The following is an 18,365-nucleotide window of genomic DNA, read 5'->3' as shown; positions in this document are numbered from 1 at the left end:
AGACAATATTCAGTGTAGTAGTGGGGTCAGAAGAATTTATGCCTTAAATGAGTATAAATTACCCACTCTTGCATATTTAGCTTATCCAAAAATGGGTCAGCAGTATTTGCACACTGTCACTGAACTGCTGCTGTTTGACTTTGTCGGTAAGGTTAATTACGAAATTACCATTAGCCATAGAAGTATCAATATTGACTCACAGACTAAAGGGTGAGACAACTACATGTATTCTGTCTAAAGTATCCCTCTCCCCTCCACGCCCCTTTAAATCTGATTTTCAGTGAGCACAAAGAAACTTTTCACTCTCAGCAGAGGAGTGTGAAAACATCCTTCCAGTGTCAAACTCTGCACATACATCATTCTGCACAGTGACACTGAGACATGCAGCTGTAAGAACAAGAAGCAAATGTTTTAGAGTGGAGGGGGTATTTAAGTGTTCCTTTTCTGGGTTGAGAGTGATTCTGCAGTGACATGTGCAATTCTGTTTGCATAATGAGTACCTTTACTCTTGAAACTTCAAGTTCAATTTCTTTTAAGTAATGTACTTGTAAAGGAATATTTTTACATAGTGGTTTTGATACTTTTGCTTAAGCTACTGTATTTCAAGAACCTAACTTCTTCCACCCCTTGTTATTGTTTTCAGGCAGTAGGTTTTGGATTTCTATAATATTTTTTAATTCTTTTGTCAGTTTCAGCACATGCTTGGCAAAGCTAGCAAGCCTTAGCAGGGCTTTAATTCAGGGTTTGGTGTTCTTAATTTGTGTATTGCTCTGAGTCTGCAATGCACTGTTCTTTAAAAGGTTTACCGAACAAATTAATTCACTCTTTGAAGCATTTAGCCTAACATCACACATGTCCCTTTCCGACCTTTTCTTTACCTTATCAGTTCAGATGATCAAGGGAACTAAATGTTGGTGCTTTAAGGCCACAGCGTAATTTCATTGTCATGATCCAAAGTCCATCTGTTGCAACAACATACACCATCTTCAACTACGGAAAGGACTGGAAAGGACTGAAATTATGGGCAGTAAGTAACATAGTTACTATTAGATAAAATCAAATTATATGACTGATATAGCCTTTGGATTAATTGAGGATCTGCCTGTAGAGAGAGGTTGGTGCCTACTATCTCATGTCTGACTTTTTTGTACAAGATGTGACATGTTTTCTCTCAAAAAACGACCCCCACATGTATTAACATGGACAGTTACAGCTTACTATGTTTTTGGATCACATAATGACTTAAAATGACAATGTCCATGATGAGCTAAATCCCTCTTATATAATATATTATTTAACCATGGAACTGGATCACAGAGATTAAAATCCCTTTGAGCGTGCCAGCCAAGATACCAGCAGCACACATTGCTGATTGCAAAGAAAACTACCGAAATGTATAACACAGACTTTACAAAGCAATTACAAATGCTATCAAAAAATATTTTTTTATTCAATTAAAAAATTATTAATTAATAAAATTGGTAAAATACCTATCAGCAGTCCATATAGCAAGATATATATAAATAACACCTGATCAAAAACATATCCTATAATTCAAACCAAATCAAGTCATCCAAAAAACACTGACACATGCTCACCTCTAAATAAGACAAGGTGTTCCTTTACTGATCCCCTTTAGGGGAAATTCAAATTGGCACAGCAGCATAGGGGAATGTAGCATGAATGTAAATTATAAATTATAAAGAATATTTATTAACTCCTGTCAAGAACTGACATATTCCCATAGTTTGACTTAGGTACTGTATGACTAATCTCTCCTGTTTTTTCATTGCAGGTACTCATCAAGTATGACTAATATTTACCTGTACATGGACTGATTCACAGAGGCCAAAGTATGGTGAAAAGTGTAATGGTAGCTTATGCCCTGTGGGCAGCAGGTGGACCTTTGGGCCTCCACCATTTATATTTAGGAAGAGACAGCCATGCTCTGTTATGGATGCTAACCCTGGGAGGATTTGGATTTGGCTGGATCAGAGAGTTCATACGTATTCCTGCATATGTCAGTGAGGCCAATCAAGATGCAGAGAAAGAAAGAAAAAGACCCCCCATCAAGGTTCCTCCATCTGTAGGCCCTGTCAGATTTGCTGGACAAGTGTGTGTTGGGATCTACTTTGGCACTGTGGCTCTGATAGGACTGAGCTCCCTCAGTTTCTTCTACTTGATTGTTCTGCCTTTGTGTGTGGGTGCAGGGGTACATCTGGTGTCCAGTGTTGGTCAGCAGACTTCAGATCTTCAAAAAACTTTGACTGCTTGTCTCATAACCTCTCCTATTTTCTATGGTAGCACTTTATCACCTCTCCCTATAAGCCTGGCTGCCAGTGTCACTGCAGCACAGCACAGCAGGTTCAAACCCCCACAGACACCTGAGAGCAAACAGAACCTAGGTGAGGTGATATGTATATATGACAATAGCATACCTTGATAACATTGCTTCTCTGAATTTTTAAGGACTACTAAAGTGACATTTATTTCTGCCTTTTGTAGGTCCACGGCTTTACAGGCTTGGTCTAGCCTGGTTGGCCTTCTCTGCTCCGTTGGGTTACTGTATTTTCCATAACACCACAGCCACCCTGTACTACCTGTCTGACTGTGTAGCAGCACTGCTGGATATTTTCTGGTTTCTGCCTTGGCTCAGAAGTGTGTTGGAGTACATTCTTTTAATGCCATATCGGGTCTTGTGTTTTTTTACTGGAGGGGGGTACTATGAAGAGGCTTGGAGGAAAGTGCTGGAAATACTGCTCAAAGAATACACTGAGAAAGAAAAAGAGGCACTGCAGGTGAGCAATCTCATATCTCTGGAAAGGCTATATAAGTGATGAGTTAAGATAGTGATTGTTCGAGGTGTATACTGTACGTCAGTCACTGCTCTGGCAAAGTTATAATTTCCAAACTGTGTATCTGGACACATTTGTGTTGCAGGTGTTGTCACTGGAAGTAGAGGCCTCTCTTGAGGAGATAACTCGCAGCTACAGGGAGCTGGCCAAGACATGGCATCCAGACCACAACCCCAGCAAGGAGGCTGAGGCAACGTTCGTGAAGATCCAGGAAGCTTATGAAGTCCTTCTGCGACGGCACAGACCTCATCGATTCAAATAGTTGCCCTTCATTCCTTACTGAGTGGCCTGAATAGTTGCCAGGGCACAGTGAGACTCCTGATCTCATTGTTTTTCAGTCACTATTTTTTATTTTCATGGAAATCAAGAGCACGCACAAAGACACTGACATTATTACACAGCTGTCTGATTGGTTACGTTGCAGAGTTGGTCTCAAATAGCAGTTTGCTGCCACCTGGTGGTGCTACAGATGACTATCACCATAAACTATTTCTTCACAACAATTTTACTTTTAAATGCTTGCATGTGCTTTTTTGTTATTAAACACTAAACTACCACTGCCAAGAAGTTTCCTTTTATTTCACAGCGTGAATATTAAAATTAACTAGAACATTTCTCAAGAAATTTTGAGTGCGCCTGAATGCTCGGTGTGTTGCCTCCTGTTAAGAAGCTATTGGGGTCTTTATTTTGAAAAGCAAGGGTCATCCTGCGCTTCCTGTTGAAATACATTTACTCTATCAATCTTTGGAGTCTCTCTATCTTGAATATTAGATTATTTGAATTTAGTTTAAAGCCTAACTGTGTTAATTAGGTCATCTCAATCAGCTGTGTGCTCCCAACTCCAATTAAGGGTTGCCATGGTAATGGTACCTGCTGTGGGTCGGAGGCTTTATTTCATAGAGATTTTAGCTGAGTGACACCTCTCATGATTACACTTGTAGCACCTAAACCGTGACTCCTATCACCAAAATGGGGATATTGTCAGCAAGACAAGAGCCTGCTGAACACATTTAGTGAGATTTGTGTCTGTAGAGTAAAAATGTGACCACACTAGCTGCTGGAAGAAGTGGCTGCTTCTGCTTCATTCCTGAAATTTCTTCTCCCACCTCATATGGAAGTTAATGCAGCAGTTGGTTGGCGCTCCTGTTGCTTGGAAGCTCATTAAGACTTAAGTGTAACTCCATTTGCTTCCACAGTTACATGTCTGTGACCGGCACTCACTTTCCTACGTTTTGATTAAAATGATGTAGATGGAGTGACAATTGTGGCTCTGAGAGCAAGTTGAAGACAAGAACTTTAGACCTTCTAGTAATGTTGTCACCCTCTCTAGCTCTGAACATTCCACGCAATACACACTAATGGAAAACTCTCAAAAGCACTGACATTTTCATTAAGTTTTAACCATGATTGTGTAAAAAGTATGAAAGATATGAAAAAGCTGAAATAAAGTCTTACTTATCGTGAACGTTTTAAAGTTTGAATGGAGTTTCTATGTGAATGTATGAATGGGTAGTTGAAAGAGTTGAAAAATCATGGAAAACTGGGAATTCTCCATAAGGAATGAATGGGGGAAAAATCGCCAGAAAACGTTGAATATTTCGGAAATTATGAAATGTATCAATGAGAAAAGTCATTGCACACTATTCCCGATCAAGCCACACGTTTTGATGTATTTTTGTTGGGTGTATGTGCTTGCAAAGCTGTGGGACTAGAAAGACACCATGTGCACATTCAGGCGCTCTGAAGCTTTAAATGTGTGTAATAATTATGCAATAAATGTACCCGGAGCTGACATGCATCGATGCATTCGACAAACACTGAATCAAGAGCTCTGTTGTACAATTATTCGGTCTGCATCCCAGCATGGGCCCGGAAGTTTGGGATTCCCAGGTAAAAACAAACAGACAAAAAAATCCCGGAGATGCTGTCGTCGCCTGGGAAAACAAACAGCTATCCGGACAAATTTAAAAAGAAAAAAAACACCGATCGGTCGCCAGGTAAGGAAGAGGCTTGTGGACTTCACCACGGCGCTTGGTAAGACCATCCATCGGTTTCAAAGCGGAAGTATACGGCATGTTTTTGAGTAGTTGGTAGGTTGAATACCATTTGTCGTGTGGTCGGGTGCCATAGCAACGGCTCATACATACTGTTAGATTCAAAGCCATGTGACTAAGTAGGAATAACTAATACTGACAATATCTTTAAAAAAAAAGAAATCATACTGTGTAGGCATCTGGTGAGAGAATGAATGCTGATGACTGCAATGGACGCTCATATGCACAGGGGACGTTTACATATAAAGGAGAAGCTACTATACATTTGTGTGTACAGTCTCCACACTTTAATGTTTACTTTAATAACGTGGGCATATTTGTGTTTCAGGTAATGGAGGGGAGTCATCAACGGAGCAGGATTTTTATGGCGGGTTGCAGGGCCCTTCAGCGAGATCTCCAAACAGTCATCAGTCCTCACCACACCGCTCCCTTAGTGGTCAGTTATCGTTCCCGGGTTTCATTGTGGCCAAATGGCCTGTATAGAATTATTTTATTAAAATTATGTATGAATGTAAATGTGTCTTCTCTCATCCTCTCTCAACACAGCAAACTCCATTAAGGTTGAGCTGCAGTGTTGGGCATTAACTCATTACTAGTAATCATATTACTGTAATAATATTACTTTCCTCAGTAACTAGTAGTGTTACTAATTACTAATACATTTCAGTAATATTATTACAGTAACCAACCCAAGAAATAATTAGTTACAATGTTACTTTTGTTGGCACCCCGACTGATCTGAATTCCAATCACATCCTTGGATTCATTTTTGTAATCGTGAAGGAAACAAGATTGGAAGATGGAAACGCTTATATTTAGCAGCTGGAAATATTCAATTTTTTGGGAAAAGTAATAAAACTAGTAGTGTAACTAATTACTTTTGGCCTAAGTACAGTAACATTATATTTAAAAAGAGTAATTAGTAACAAGTAATAAATTACTTTTTTGAGTAACTAGCCCAACACTGTCGAGCTGTGCAGTGATGATGAGTCACCGGGCGCTCCACAGCCAGAGAACAGAGAGGCTGTGAAGGATTATAGCAGGAAGGATGAAAGAGGGGACCCCATGGAAGAAGGAAGCACAGAGTACAAATACATTTTATGGTTAAAGTTTCTTATTACCCTAAATGTAAATAACTAAAGGCAACACATTAAATGATTAACCTCTAAAGTCCTCTGTCCGTCCTTTGTGTTATCAGGTGAGAGGCCATTCCAGTGTAACCAGTGTGGAGCTTCCTTCACCCAGAAGGGGAACTTGTTGCGCCACATCAAGTTGCATTCGGGGGAGAGAAGCCTTTCAAATGTCATATTTGCAATTACGCTTGTTACTGGATTTAGATTTGGCTGGATCAGAGAGGTCATATGTTTTCAATTTTAAGGCCTACTAAAATTACATTTATTTTTGCCCTTTGCAGGTCCACAGCTTTACAGGCTTGATCTAGCTGGGCTGGCTTTCTCTGCTCTGTTGTATTTTCCATAACACCGCAGCCACCCTGTATTACCTGTCTGACTGTGTAGCAGCACTGTTGGATATTTGCTGGCTATCCAAACTGTGTATCTGGATATATTTGTGTTGCAGGTGTTGTCACTGGAAGTAGAAGATCCAGGAAGCTTATGAAGTCCTTCTGTGAAGGCACAGACCTCATCGATTCAAATAGTTGCCCTTTTTTCCTTACTGAGTGGCCTGAATAGTTGCCAGGGCACAGTGAGACTCCTGATCTCATTATTTTTTATTTTCATGGAAATCAAGAGCACGCACAAAGACATTATTACACAGCTGTCTGATTGGTTACTTGGCAGAGTTAGTCTCAAAGAGCAGTTTGCTGCCACCTGGTGGTGCTACAGATGTAATAGACTATCACCATAAACTATTTCATCACAATTTTACTTCTGTTTGCATGTGCTTTTTTGTTATTAAACGCTAAACTACCACTGCCAATAAGTTATTATTTTCATTTCACAACGTGAATATCAAAATTAATTATTAAATGTATATAATAATTATGCAATAAATGTATATGGACAGAAGACAAAGAGAAACAGAAAATGTAAAATAACCCGCCTACTCCATTCTCCAACAGCATTTCCGGAAGAAGCCTTGATCATAAACAATGTCTGAATTTCCAGTGAGTCCTTTTTACTGAATCCAGCAGCCTGCTCAGCTTGTAGCCAGTATTTCTTAAACACACAGTCACTCGCAGCAGTGTACCGTCTTGCGTTGAGCCTGTGAGCTCTTCTGATGGCATAAATGTCACCACATTTTTGCCACCTGTACCCGGAGCTGACATGCATCGATGCATTCGACAATCACTGAATCAAGAGCTCTGTTGTACAATTATTCGGTCTGCATCCCAGCATGGGCCCGGAAGTTGTTTGGGATTCCCAGGTAAAAAAAAATCCCGGAGATGCTGTCGTCGCCTGGGAAAACAAACAGCTATCCAGACAATTAAAAAGGAAAACACCGATCGGTCGCCAGGTAAGGAAGAGGCTTGTGGACTTCACCACGGCGCTTGGTAAGACCATCCATCGGTTTTAATTCGGAAGTACGGCATGTTTTTGAGTAGTTGGTAGGGTGAATGCCATTTGTCGTGTGGTCGGGTGCCATAGCAACGGCTCATGAGAAACATTGTATAGCTCAGGCCAGTTTGACGTGCTCGATATTTGATGACAGCTGCGTTCATGCGGACAATTTGGACAGTGGCAACTCCTGCAACAAATTGCCGCCGTGTCTCGCCGCTGTCTCGACCGTCAGTGAGCTGATTGGTGCCGTAACGGACCAAATCCACCGAGCAGCTAAGAACAAGTAGTCACGGATATATGGAGAAGCGTGATAGTTATTTAGAAAAATATGTTTTCACTGCACAGTCGCCCATCTCGGGCTGAGAGGGATTGTCAGGCAAGGGTCGGCGCTGTGGTTGCGCGTCCCTTTTTTCTTTAATCGCCGTGCCCTAGTGTGACTGGTGCGTCTCCCGGCTGCATCAGCGCCTGTTGCTCCCCATGCGCGGCCAATGCCAGGATATTAATTTTCCCTGCGATGTGTTGTCTCCGCCCCCCCTCCCCTCGCTCTCTCCACAGACTCCTCTGTCCATTGTTGTCATCCATTTGAGCAAAAGGTGCAGCATTGCACATCTGGGTGTTTTCTCTCTCTCTCTCTCTCTCTCTCTCTCTCTCTCTCTCTCTCTCTCTCTCTTCTTTCCAACATGAAATCCTCACCTGAAGTCTGGCCACAATAATATACATACTAAAATATACACTGCATGGATGTAAAATGTAACTCAAATTGGTGTTTTTCTACATACCACACTTTATTGTCTGCAGTGGAGTAACTGTACCTACAGTAACCTACAGTAGGCCTACATTTCCCATGTTAATTATTATTAGCCTATTGCACATACACACAGAGGGTGGACAAAATAACAGGAACAATTTACAATAAAATAAACATAACCTATAAATGTAATCCCAACAAAATTCAATGAAATAAGATTTATGATATATAGCCATACATGTATATCATAAATAGAGAGATTATAAGAAATTGCTCCATTTATGCACACTGGGTTGGGTAAAATACTACATACAGCTTAACTTGTCTAACTTGGATTGTTTTTTTCCCTACTCATCTGTATTCCTCTCCTGTCTTGCTATCTTCATCTTCTCCTAATGATGCATGTTTCTCCTGGGATCAATTAAATTTAATCTTAATATCTTAATTTTATAATTTGGTGAGATTATGTCAAACTTTCCAATCGAGGGGGCGTAGTTTTGGCGCTTTTACACTTGATGTCTTTATAGAGTAAATTGTTCCAGCTATTTTGTCCACCCACGGCAGTTTTAACTCCTCCTCCACTCTATAAATGGGTAGCCTCTCATATTCATCTGCTGGCCACGGTGAAGAAGAAACTACATGATACAGAAATAGCGGGCGGAATCCAAGTTTACTGGATTAGTTTATTACAGTGTTACTTATTATTAGACACTTGGAAGTGAAAGCATAAAGCTATCGGTTTCCTAGCCTTATTCTTGTGACACACACAGCTGGTAAGTATATATGGTTAGATTCATAGGCATGTGACTAAGATTTGGAAATTTGGGTCTGAATGGGAAAAACTAATATTGACAATCTCTCTTTTTAAAAATCATATTTCCGTAGGCATCTGGTGAGAGAATGAATGCTGATGACTGCAATGGACGCTCATATGCACAGGGTACGTTTACATATAAAGGAGAAGCTACTATACATTTGTGTGTACAGTCTCCACACTTTAATGTTTACTTTAATAACGTGGGCATATTTGTGTTTCAGGTAATGGAGGGGAGTCATCAATGGAGCAGGATTTTTATGGCGGGTTGCAGGGCCCTTCAGCGAGATCTCCAAACAGTCATCAGTCCTCACCACACCGCTCCCTTAGTGGTCAGTTATGGTTCCCGGGTTTCATTGTGGCCAAATGGCCTGTATAGAATTATTTTATTAAAATTATGTATGAATGACAATGTGTCTTCTCTCATCCTCTCTCAACACAGCAAACTCCATTAAGGTCGAGCTGTGCAGTGATGATGAGTCACCGGGCGCTCCACAGCCAGAGAACAGAGAGGCTGTGAAGGATGATAGCAGGAAGGATGAAAGAGGGGACCCCATGGAAGAAGGAAGCACAGAGTACGCTGGTGCTGGAAGAGATAGAGCGAGCGTTTACAGTGAGATGGCCAGTCCAAATGCTGCTTCACCAGGACCTATCCGGCTCCCTAATGGGAAGCTCCAGTGTGAGGTGTGCGGGATGATCTGCATTGGACCCAACGTGCTGATGGTGCACAAGCGTAGCCACACAGGTGTGAACAAGCCAGCAAGGAAGTGCTCACGACAATTCAAGACAAATACATTTTATGGTTAAAGTTTCTTATTACCCTAAATGTAAATAAATAAAGGCAAAACATTAAATGATTTACCTCTAAAGTCCTCTGTCCGTCCTATGTGTTCTCAGGTGAGAGGCCATTCCAGTGTAACCAGTGTGGAGCTTCCTTCACCCAGAAGGGGAACTTGTTGCGCCACATCAAGTTGCATTCGGGAGAGAAGCCTTTCAAATGTCCCGTTTGCAATTATGCCTGTCGCCGGAGAGATGCCCTGGCTGGACATCTGCGCACACATGCAGGTAAATCAGTGAGCTCTAAGTACAATACAACAGTATCTAACAAATCAAATATATGCCATGAAGAGATTTTTTTTTTTTATAGGTGTACCGATTCAGTTATTGAACCTGATGGATGCAGTTGTTACATAACAATATTATTCCTTATTGTGATGAGGTATAATGCATGAAACAACAAGAAGTGGATATTTATTAGAACAATCCATTTCCCCCAACCGTGAAGCTCAGAGGAAATAGGTCTTTACCAGAATCTACTGTACACATGACAATATGACATTTAACAGTTTGTGAAAACAGGAAATCCTGCTTTCAATTTGTCAACACATTCAACAGGTGTTTTCATAAACCTCTGGTACAGTAGGTCTTCTCCGAGTCTTCTCTGGGCTCTAAGAGGTTCATTTTCAAAGAAAAGATTTTTGCAAACTGGATTTCAGCGAATTGACGTCACGACCGTCCGATGGCTTACTAAGAGGAAACATTGCGGTGAAGGGTTAGGAGTTTTTTTTGTCGTCATTGGCAAGCAACATAGTATAATTTGCCAATCAATGGGGAAATCCACTCTCTCAAATCGAGCTAATAATAAGTCATTCTTTTGATAAAAATCCCATTTTGTCTTTCTCGGAAGAAATCAATTAATGTTTTTTCTGTGAATTGCAGTTTCTTCTCCAACGGTGGGAAAACCTTTCAAGTGCAGCTACTGTAGTCGCAGCTATAAACAACAAAACACACTGGATGAACATCAAGAGCGGTGCCATAGTTATCTGAAGAGTCTTGACCACCAGACTGCAGTCAACTCCAAAACAGCACAGGGTAATATATCACACAAACATTAAACTCACTAACTTTTATAGACAATAGGCCTGTAAGTTCCTGCATGACCGTAAATGCAAAAAGACTGAATAAAGCAAGTACAGCATATTTATACACATAATGATTCGCTATATTGATGACAATGGGGCTTTCTGTTTGCAGGTGAAGAGTCGCTAAATATGGAGACAATTTCTAAACCTGTGCTCCAGCCATCCAATGAAAAAATCCAGTTTGTGGATAGACTGGCTATTAGCATCACCAAACGCAAGAGATCAACACCACAGAAGTTTTTGGGTGAGTTTTTAGTTTTGTGTAGAAATCTATTTATAACCTATTACACATATACATTCTACTTTTAATTTAATGTATGCTATAATAATAATTATATATATTCTGTTTGATGTGCTAAGGATGTATGGAAATAATAAGAACCTGTTGCCAGTTTGGAGACAGTTGGTCCATGCTGGACCAGATGGAGCATATGAAGTCAGTCTAAGAGACTCTCCATCTTAATTGTTATTTATTATGGATATCCTTTTCATAGGTGAAAAGCACATGCACCTCGACCTACCTGAAGCACCTTATGAATTGTCCTCTGGCTCTGAGAGGGAGGGGGACCTTATGAGCTCTCAGCCTGCTGGGGACACTGCTGGGTTGGCTGGTTCACACCATCAAGGTGGCAGGGGTAAAGGGGAGAACCATGAGCCACCTGCACTGTCTCAGCTCCATCCTGCCTTCCTGTCAGAGCTACGCACAGTTATGGGCTCCATCAACAGCAACATGACTCCTCAGGGCCCCCGGGCCCATGGTGGAGGTGGGCCGACAACAATGCCTCTTGGCATGGCTGGGCGGGAGGCAGGTGAAGGCCGCGATGACCAACCTTCAGCCCATAGCCACACCACCTCGCCCAATGGCTGCCCCGACTCTACAGACACAGAGAGCACAGCAGAAGAGCAGAGCACAAGGGCTACAGCCCCAACAAGTACCTCCAACAACCACCACCTCCACTACCAAACCCTAGCACTGCCCCGCAGCCATCCCACTTCCAGCCCCAGCCAGGCCAAAGACTTGGACCAAGAGTGGGAGAGAGCGTGTCCTGTGCCGCCCTCCATAGTAAAGAGGAGCCCTAGCTCACTCCTTTCTTCCAGGGAGACTGTGCAGGTGTTAGACAGGGATAGCCGTCCTGTGCGCTCCTTCCACTGCCAGCACTGTCGCATTCTCTTCCTGGACCATGTCATGTTCACCATCCACATGGGTTGTCACGGCTTCCACCAACCCTTTGAGTGCAACATCTGTGGCCACCGCAGCCAGGACCGCTACGAGTTCTCATCTCACATCAGCCGTGGAGAGCATCAGGTGGGCTGAGGAGAAGTGATAGTGGTCGGATGAGGATAGGTGGCTGCTACTCTCTAAAGTTTGTGGGCTCATGTTTGTTCTGCACCAGATCAGTTGCTTTAAATCCCAAGTGTAAGTAAAAAGATTTGTGGTTTTATTGTGAGAATATTTATTAAACTAAAGCAGACGCGACTGAAAAATCTTTTCACCGCAGCATTTAAAGTTTAGTGGAGGCAAATTACATTCTATGATTGATTGCACTCCCATATCAAATCATCTAGCAAAACTACTGTTTTTGCTTCAAAAGTGCCTTTTTTGGGGATTTCCTCTTAACTAAAAAAAAAACTGGAGGGGGACTGGTGCTCAAAAATCTTGACTAGCCATCTTTTGCTAAGTGATTTAGTTAGCACTTTTGAGAGGTCACATGCACAGGCAGTTAAGAAAAGCATGTACATTTTAAGAATTATATTTGGTATGCTTAGTATGTACTAAGAGCTTTGTTTTTGTGGTTGAAGAGGGTATTTTGTGTAGTGTGTCAGGTAAGCTTAATATGCACTGAGAGCTTTGTGCCTCTGGGTTCGGGAGAAGCTTTTGTCACAGACGAAGCACAGAAATGGATTGCCTTAACTCCTACAGCAGTACGCTGCTGTAGGAATACATTGTTTACAGCGAGGTTCAACAGTGTGTGAAGTCACCTCAGAAGAGAGAATATTTGCAGCTGCACAGTGAGACTATCAGGACAAAGCAAAATCATGAAGGAAGTGAACTTGAAAGCATTCACCTGCGGGTGAAACGGGCGTTCAGGTTTAAAATAGGTTTTTGGATTTTAAAGTGAGCCTTAGAATACTGGTGCAGATCAGACCATGAGCCATGTAGTGTACAGTAAGAGCCTGACTGAGATGGCCCAGGGTGCTATACCTACACGGGATTGCACTTCTAGGTTCCCTGCTTATATATGAACATCTTTGCCGAAGCACTTGATGGCTTTACAAATTTTTTTCTGTGATTGTTCTACTGCACTGATAAATCGCATACTACTCACAATAATTGATCCATCTAATTTGCAACACCAGTGTATTTTTAACGGAGCCGGCCTTCTACAGAATCCCCACAGCGTTGCACTGGTTCTGCGGTCTACACTCAAGTTTGCTGCAATTCTTTTGTGGTTTTGCACTCAGCGGTTTAGGCTGAGCTTTTAAACTGTTTGCATAATGTAAGTGAATTAACAAATGAATTATTTAAAAATGAATTAACACAATCAGTTTGGATCTGTTCAGTTATCACTTGTGATTATCTATTTAGTGTTGTTTGTTTCAGCCTTGGTGTATTTAATCAGCTATATTCCAAATCTTATCCAGCATATTCCTCAAGTCCATGAAATGTTACCTCCTGCTTCTTTATAGCACCCAAAAACCTTATTGCTACAGTATGGTGAGTTATCTGATAATGTTAATATTGGGAACATGAATGAGACCAAACTCAGTATTCTTACTTGTTATTGTGGGTTTGCTGCTTCATAGTTTAACTTAATTTCCTTTAATCGCAGGCAAAAATATACTTGAAACTGTTTGAGAAAAAAGTTAATCTAAAAATGCACTTGGTTTGATAAGTAGAGAAGTGTGTGTGAATGGAATATAGCATGTGTGCTTGTCATTTTCTGCTTTTCCCTGAATTGTGAATTATTTTTGAAATGTGAAGTAATTTCAAGAAGTGAAAATGAGGCATGGGATTTTGTCTCCTTGTGTGGACTTTTAAATGTTATATGATATTTTGTGAATGATGTAACATGACAAAACACTTTACCTCAAAAGTTAAAGATGTACAACTGCCTCATTACTGTATTTCAAAAAGTCATGTTGCTTTCCAAGATGTTCTTGCAGTTACAAATGCGTGCCCCTCGATATTCTCAAAACTTTTTACTGTCAATAAAGTTACGTTTATTGTAAAAGTAATTTTCTCTAGTTTGACTATAGTGGCAATATTACGAGTTTCTCATCGAGTTTCTCCTGTGTGACAATACAAAAAATAAACAGAAAATAAATCACAATATAATAATTTTAAAATTCCACATCAGACAGGATGTGCTGGCACTCGCGGTGTGTTTTGCTCTATAGATAAACTGAACAGACACTATTCCTTTAACTGTGCACAGTACTACCAAGGAACGGCAGGATCTTTTAATTAACAATTACAGTTGAGTAGAAATATTCGCACATTTAGATTTTTAATTTATACAGCCACGTCAGTGTCAGACATTAGGATGTCAAGAATTGACATGCATGATCTAGGTAGCTGCCTGTTATGTGTATGGTATATTTAGTTAAGAATAAGAGAAAGATTTATATTATATCACATTAATACCTATGAAACGCTGGAGACTAAAACCCCCTAATTATAACAGTTGGAGCAAATATTCCACAATTATTTAACAAAAGTTGCACAAAGTCCAAGCTATTAGTATCTGCTTCATATACTATGTATAATTTCAACAATTTGAACTTAAAAATTATAATTTATGGGTCTACTACGGTAAGGAATCCCATGATTCAACAGAGCTCCATTTAGTTGCTGAAGCATTATTTAAAAACTCACGTATTATTACAATATAAAGTGTCACTTTAATAAATTTGAACTAGTACTTTTTGCACTATATATTTTGCACAAACAGGGCTAACCTGAAACTTTTACTGCTTTACAGCATGTGCAAAAATCACTGCACGTACAAACGATTAACTATATAGCTATATATAGTGTGGAAGACTGTTTCGTTTTTAAAAAGAACTGATTGTAATTGAATTTTAACCAATAAGCCAATCATTTGTAGAAACAGCTAAATCCCTGTCTATATAAAAGCCAAATATGTCTCTACAGTGTATTCTTTCTCACACACACTTAGCAAGGCACAGACCTTCAGACCAACAGAGCAACCATCACCACCCTCATGAAGGCAAGAACGCGTGGGATACGAGTTCGACACAAACTGTCGCTTGATTTTTTTTTAAAAACTAGCACCCTTGATGTAAACAGCTCACAAAAACACCTCATTTACATCCCCACCCAATGCACTGCTTCTGTCTGGGTGTACCATTTTTCAGTCTGGCTGCGACTGCCTTTATAAACATGTTAACATTTCCATAGGGTGAAAGTAGTCTGCTGGGAAACAATGCACACAAGATGAAACATTTTAATCATGAAAGCTAATTTGAGGATTATTTGGCACAGCTTGATAAATGTGTTGTGGTATGTGAAGCTTTTACAATTCTGAGGAAATAATCTGCTGGCAATCCCTGTTTGAATATACTGTGAACAGTTACAAAGAACTGGCTACCACCTGTTCTCAACAGGAAGCTTCAGAAGGCATGCTCCTCTGATTGATTCAATAATTTGTTTGTTTTTGAACATTTTACCCAATTCACTATCACTACTACACATCACTAGCACACTGCATGTTATTCAAGCACTTTATATTTTATGAATTGATTTTTCCTTTTTTAAATGTAGCCAGAGGTTTCCATTTATTTATGTATGATATAAAAATCAATTTTTTAGAGAGACTGTCGGTGGTACGTTCTGGTTGTTTCCTGCAGTTGAAAGCTAAGACTTCTTTGAAAAGCCTTTCATCCGATGTGCTCAAATGTTAGTGTGACAGCTGAGAATAAAAGTTGGGTGACAAACACAAGCAATCATGATCATGATGAAAAAGATAACTCATATCTTGTAGTTTCTTGCATTAAAATGTTTGGGATGAAGGAACTCAACTATGGTACATTACACAAAGACAACAACTTTGATTATAGGCCATTTTCTGTGATCGATTACCTATCAAGCAAATTAAAGTATGTGTTGAAACAATTAGTCAATTAATCGATAAGTCAAACATTCACTGTTGTCCAATGTTAAAATGTGCTACTTCTCTCTGGTTTCCGTCACTGTATATTGAATATATTTAGGTTTTGGACTCCTGGTCGGACACAACAAGAATTCTGTAGATGTCATCTCAAGCTCTTGGAAATTATGATGGCCATTTGTCCTTATTTTATGATTTTTAAAAAATTAATTGGTTAATCAAGAAATTATAGATGGATTAATCAATAATGGAAATAACTGTTGGTTGCAGCTCTCAGTAAAATGACATGCTGTCGTCTAGACATTTGTAATTAATTGGCTGAACAGCAGCATGGCTCTTTAATCTCTAAACTTAACTGCATACAATCAAGCTGTTTAGTTTTTTATCTTCATTTCTGATAAGAGAATTAATAGAGATTTCGATGAATAAAAGAAGCCAAGTGTTTCTGTGTCATCCACTTTGATACACTGTGACTGCATGTAAAAATACAAGTCACAGTCCTGTATTCATAAATGTCACTTAAAACTACTACAGGGAGTTGTTAACTGTCTCATTTTCATACTGATGCCACTATATGACATAAATAAGCACACAAGACCAACAGCGAGAAGACTGTCAGTTCAATAGTTATTTTTAATGCCTGCCACTGGGTCAAATGTGGTTGGATTCCCCTTGAAAACAATTAAACAAGGCAGTGGAAACACCACCGCCAGAATCAAGTTACTCCGTGCAGAAAAATGTCCCCTGTGACTGTTAAACTATTATATATCATTTAAAACTCAGCAGGATTTCACTGTTGTTGTTGGTTGAGGGAGAACTCCTTTTGAACAATTCACCACAACTAATGATTTATTTTCATTATGGATTAATCCATGCTGATTATTTTCTCTGTTAATCACTTTATTGGTTTGTAAAAACATCTGAAAATAACAAGAGATGCCAATCACACCTTCACAATGCTGGCTTTCCAACCAAAATAAATTAAAATAGTTAAAAAGAAAAAGAAATGTTTTTGCAATGAAAAAGATGACAATTAACCAAACTGCCAATCAATTAATTGATTAATTGTTTAATTTATAAGAAGGCATAATATTTTTCTTAACTCTTAAAATTTACTTTTTCTATGCAAAAATCTTACTTTGCAAAGTAACTAATAACTAAAAGCTGGTAAAAAAAAAAAAAAATTCCCTCTGAAATGTAAGCTAGTGGAGTAGAAGCAGAAAGTGGGATGAAAAGATAAGACTCAGATACCTCACATTTTTACTTGAGTAAATCTACTTAGTTACATTCCACCACTGCAGGACAGAGTTAATTCATTTTACTTACATAAACAAACATTAACATTAGCAACAGCTGCACATTGTCGACCGTGAAACCAGCCAACCTTAGTTTTAAATTGTGAGAGATCCTTACTTGTTTTATTCCTACCCTCCACTTCTTCTCCTCCTCCCTCTTGATATTCGTTTTCTGGCAAACAAGGGAAGACACTGCAGCCACCAACTGGTATGGAGTGAGGGATCATATCCGCTCAATTAACTTGCTCCATTATCCCAATTAGAAAACTACAGACTATAAGACTAGTTTGTGTTCACTAAGTTCCCTGCTAAAGTTCAACAATGACGCTTACTCTTGGTGCATACTGTACCGTTACCATAACTGTTTAGGTTACCTAGGAGACGCTTCAGACAGCCAGGTAAGTTTAAAAAAAAACATTGTTCCTGGTCTAAAATGTAAACAGCTAACTGTTAGCGTAAAAAACTAGCCTATGTGTTGGGCTCGTTATGTGCTACTAACAGGTGGGTTGCCATTGCTTTGCACACCCACAAGTTTGGTTAATTTGAATAAGCTAAAGTTTGTAATTCGAACTTTATTTCACTAGATGGCAGCCGTTCACCACCTGTTATGCTTAAAAGTGTGTTTGTGCCCTGAGTGATGCCTAAAGGCAGCACAACGCAACATCAGTGATAATCTATGAGTAGGAAGACACAAAGAGTGCCACACATGTGTTCTTGCTTCATGTTTAATTTAGAGACTGTTGTAATTTCGGAAACAAAAATGTAGGCAGATGTAGGAGGTGTTCAGCAGTCATATTTGATATCCTGAAATGTATTAATTTTGAAATAGTTAACTAAGTTACAACTCCCTTGAGTGTGAGGAACGGTATATTTTCTCGGTAGTTGGCATTATTTTCTCAAGAAAGTTAAGAAAGTTTTGGGGTTAGGCCCAGGGTCTAAGGGGAGAATGCTGATGCTGTACAGCCCAGAATATGAAGATGAAGAAGGAATGGTCTGAGGGGCAGAAATCCACTATAAACAAGGCAG

The 18,365-nt window shown here is 39.8% G+C and overlaps 2 protein-coding genes across 7 annotated transcripts; both read left to right on the top strand.

The window, feature by feature from the left end:
- The first annotated feature begins 879 nt into the window (after window positions 1–879).
- dnajc22 (DnaJ (Hsp40) homolog, subfamily C, member 22) lies at window positions 880–3,422 on the top strand. The gene is made up of 4 exons (XM_051424866.1): window positions 880–1,027; window positions 1,796–2,405; window positions 2,506–2,798; window positions 2,941–3,422. Exons 2-4 carry the CDS (start codon window positions 1,856–1,858, stop codon window positions 3,115–3,117), a joined length of 1,020 nt encoding a protein of 339 aa, XP_051280826.1. The 5' UTR covers window positions 880–1,027; window positions 1,796–1,855; the 3' UTR covers window positions 3,118–3,422.
- Window positions 3,423–4,486: 1,064 nt separating this feature from the next.
- On the top strand, window positions 4,487–14,145 carry ikzf4 (IKAROS family zinc finger 4). 6 transcript variants are annotated; one of them, XM_051424864.1, is made up of 8 exons: window positions 4,832–4,889; window positions 9,062–9,116; window positions 9,215–9,322; window positions 9,433–9,735; window positions 9,888–10,055; window positions 10,710–10,862; window positions 11,025–11,156; window positions 11,407–14,145. In XM_051424864.1, the coding sequence occupies exons 2-8, from the start codon at window positions 9,077–9,079 to the stop codon at window positions 12,225–12,227; spliced, it is 1,725 nt and encodes a 574-aa protein (XP_051280824.1). In that variant the 5' UTR covers window positions 4,832–4,889; window positions 9,062–9,076; the 3' UTR covers window positions 12,228–14,145. The 6 variants fall into 6 exon arrangements, with proteins under 6 accessions (XP_051280818.1, XP_051280820.1, XP_051280824.1 ...); XM_051424859.1 differs by lacking the exon at window positions 4,832–4,889 and adding an exon at window positions 6,995–7,384; XM_051424863.1 differs by lacking the exon at window positions 4,832–4,889 and adding an exon at window positions 6,995–7,421.
- Window positions 14,146–18,365: the final 4,220 nt, after the last annotated feature.

The sequence above is a fragment of the Dicentrarchus labrax genome, unplaced genomic scaffold (assembly GCF_905237075.1).
Source record: "Dicentrarchus labrax unplaced genomic scaffold, dlabrax2021, whole genome shotgun sequence".
Classification (NCBI taxonomy): Eukaryota; Metazoa; Chordata; class Actinopteri; family Moronidae; genus Dicentrarchus; species Dicentrarchus labrax.
Note: the sequence above shows the minus strand (reverse complement) of the source record. Positions and strands in the feature narration are given on the sequence as shown.

Bases quoted from the DNA above. Each gene is read 5' to 3' on its own strand.
- dnajc22 (XM_051424866.1), top strand. From the start codon at position 1,856: ATGGTGAAAAGTGTAATGGTAGCTTATGCCCTGTGGGCAGCAGGTGGA. The intron at 2,406-2,505 runs GTGAGGTGATAT...TGCCTTTTGTAG, and splicing joins TGAGAGCAAACAGAACCTAG to GTCCACGGCTTTACAGGCTT. The intron at 2,799-2,940 runs GTGAGCAATCTC...TTTGTGTTGCAG, and splicing joins AAGAAAAAGAGGCACTGCAG to GTGTTGTCACTGGAAGTAGA.
- ikzf4 (XM_051424858.1), top strand. From the start codon at position 4,577: ATGTGCACATTCAGGCGCTCTGAAGCTTTAAATGTGTGTAATAATTAT. The intron at 5,346-9,432 runs GTCAGTTATCGT...CTCTCAACACAG, and splicing joins ACCACACCGCTCCCTTAGTG to CAAACTCCATTAAGGTCGAG. The intron at 9,736-9,887 runs GTGTGAACAAGC...ATGTGTTCTCAG, and splicing joins GCACAAGCGTAGCCACACAG to GTGAGAGGCCATTCCAGTGT.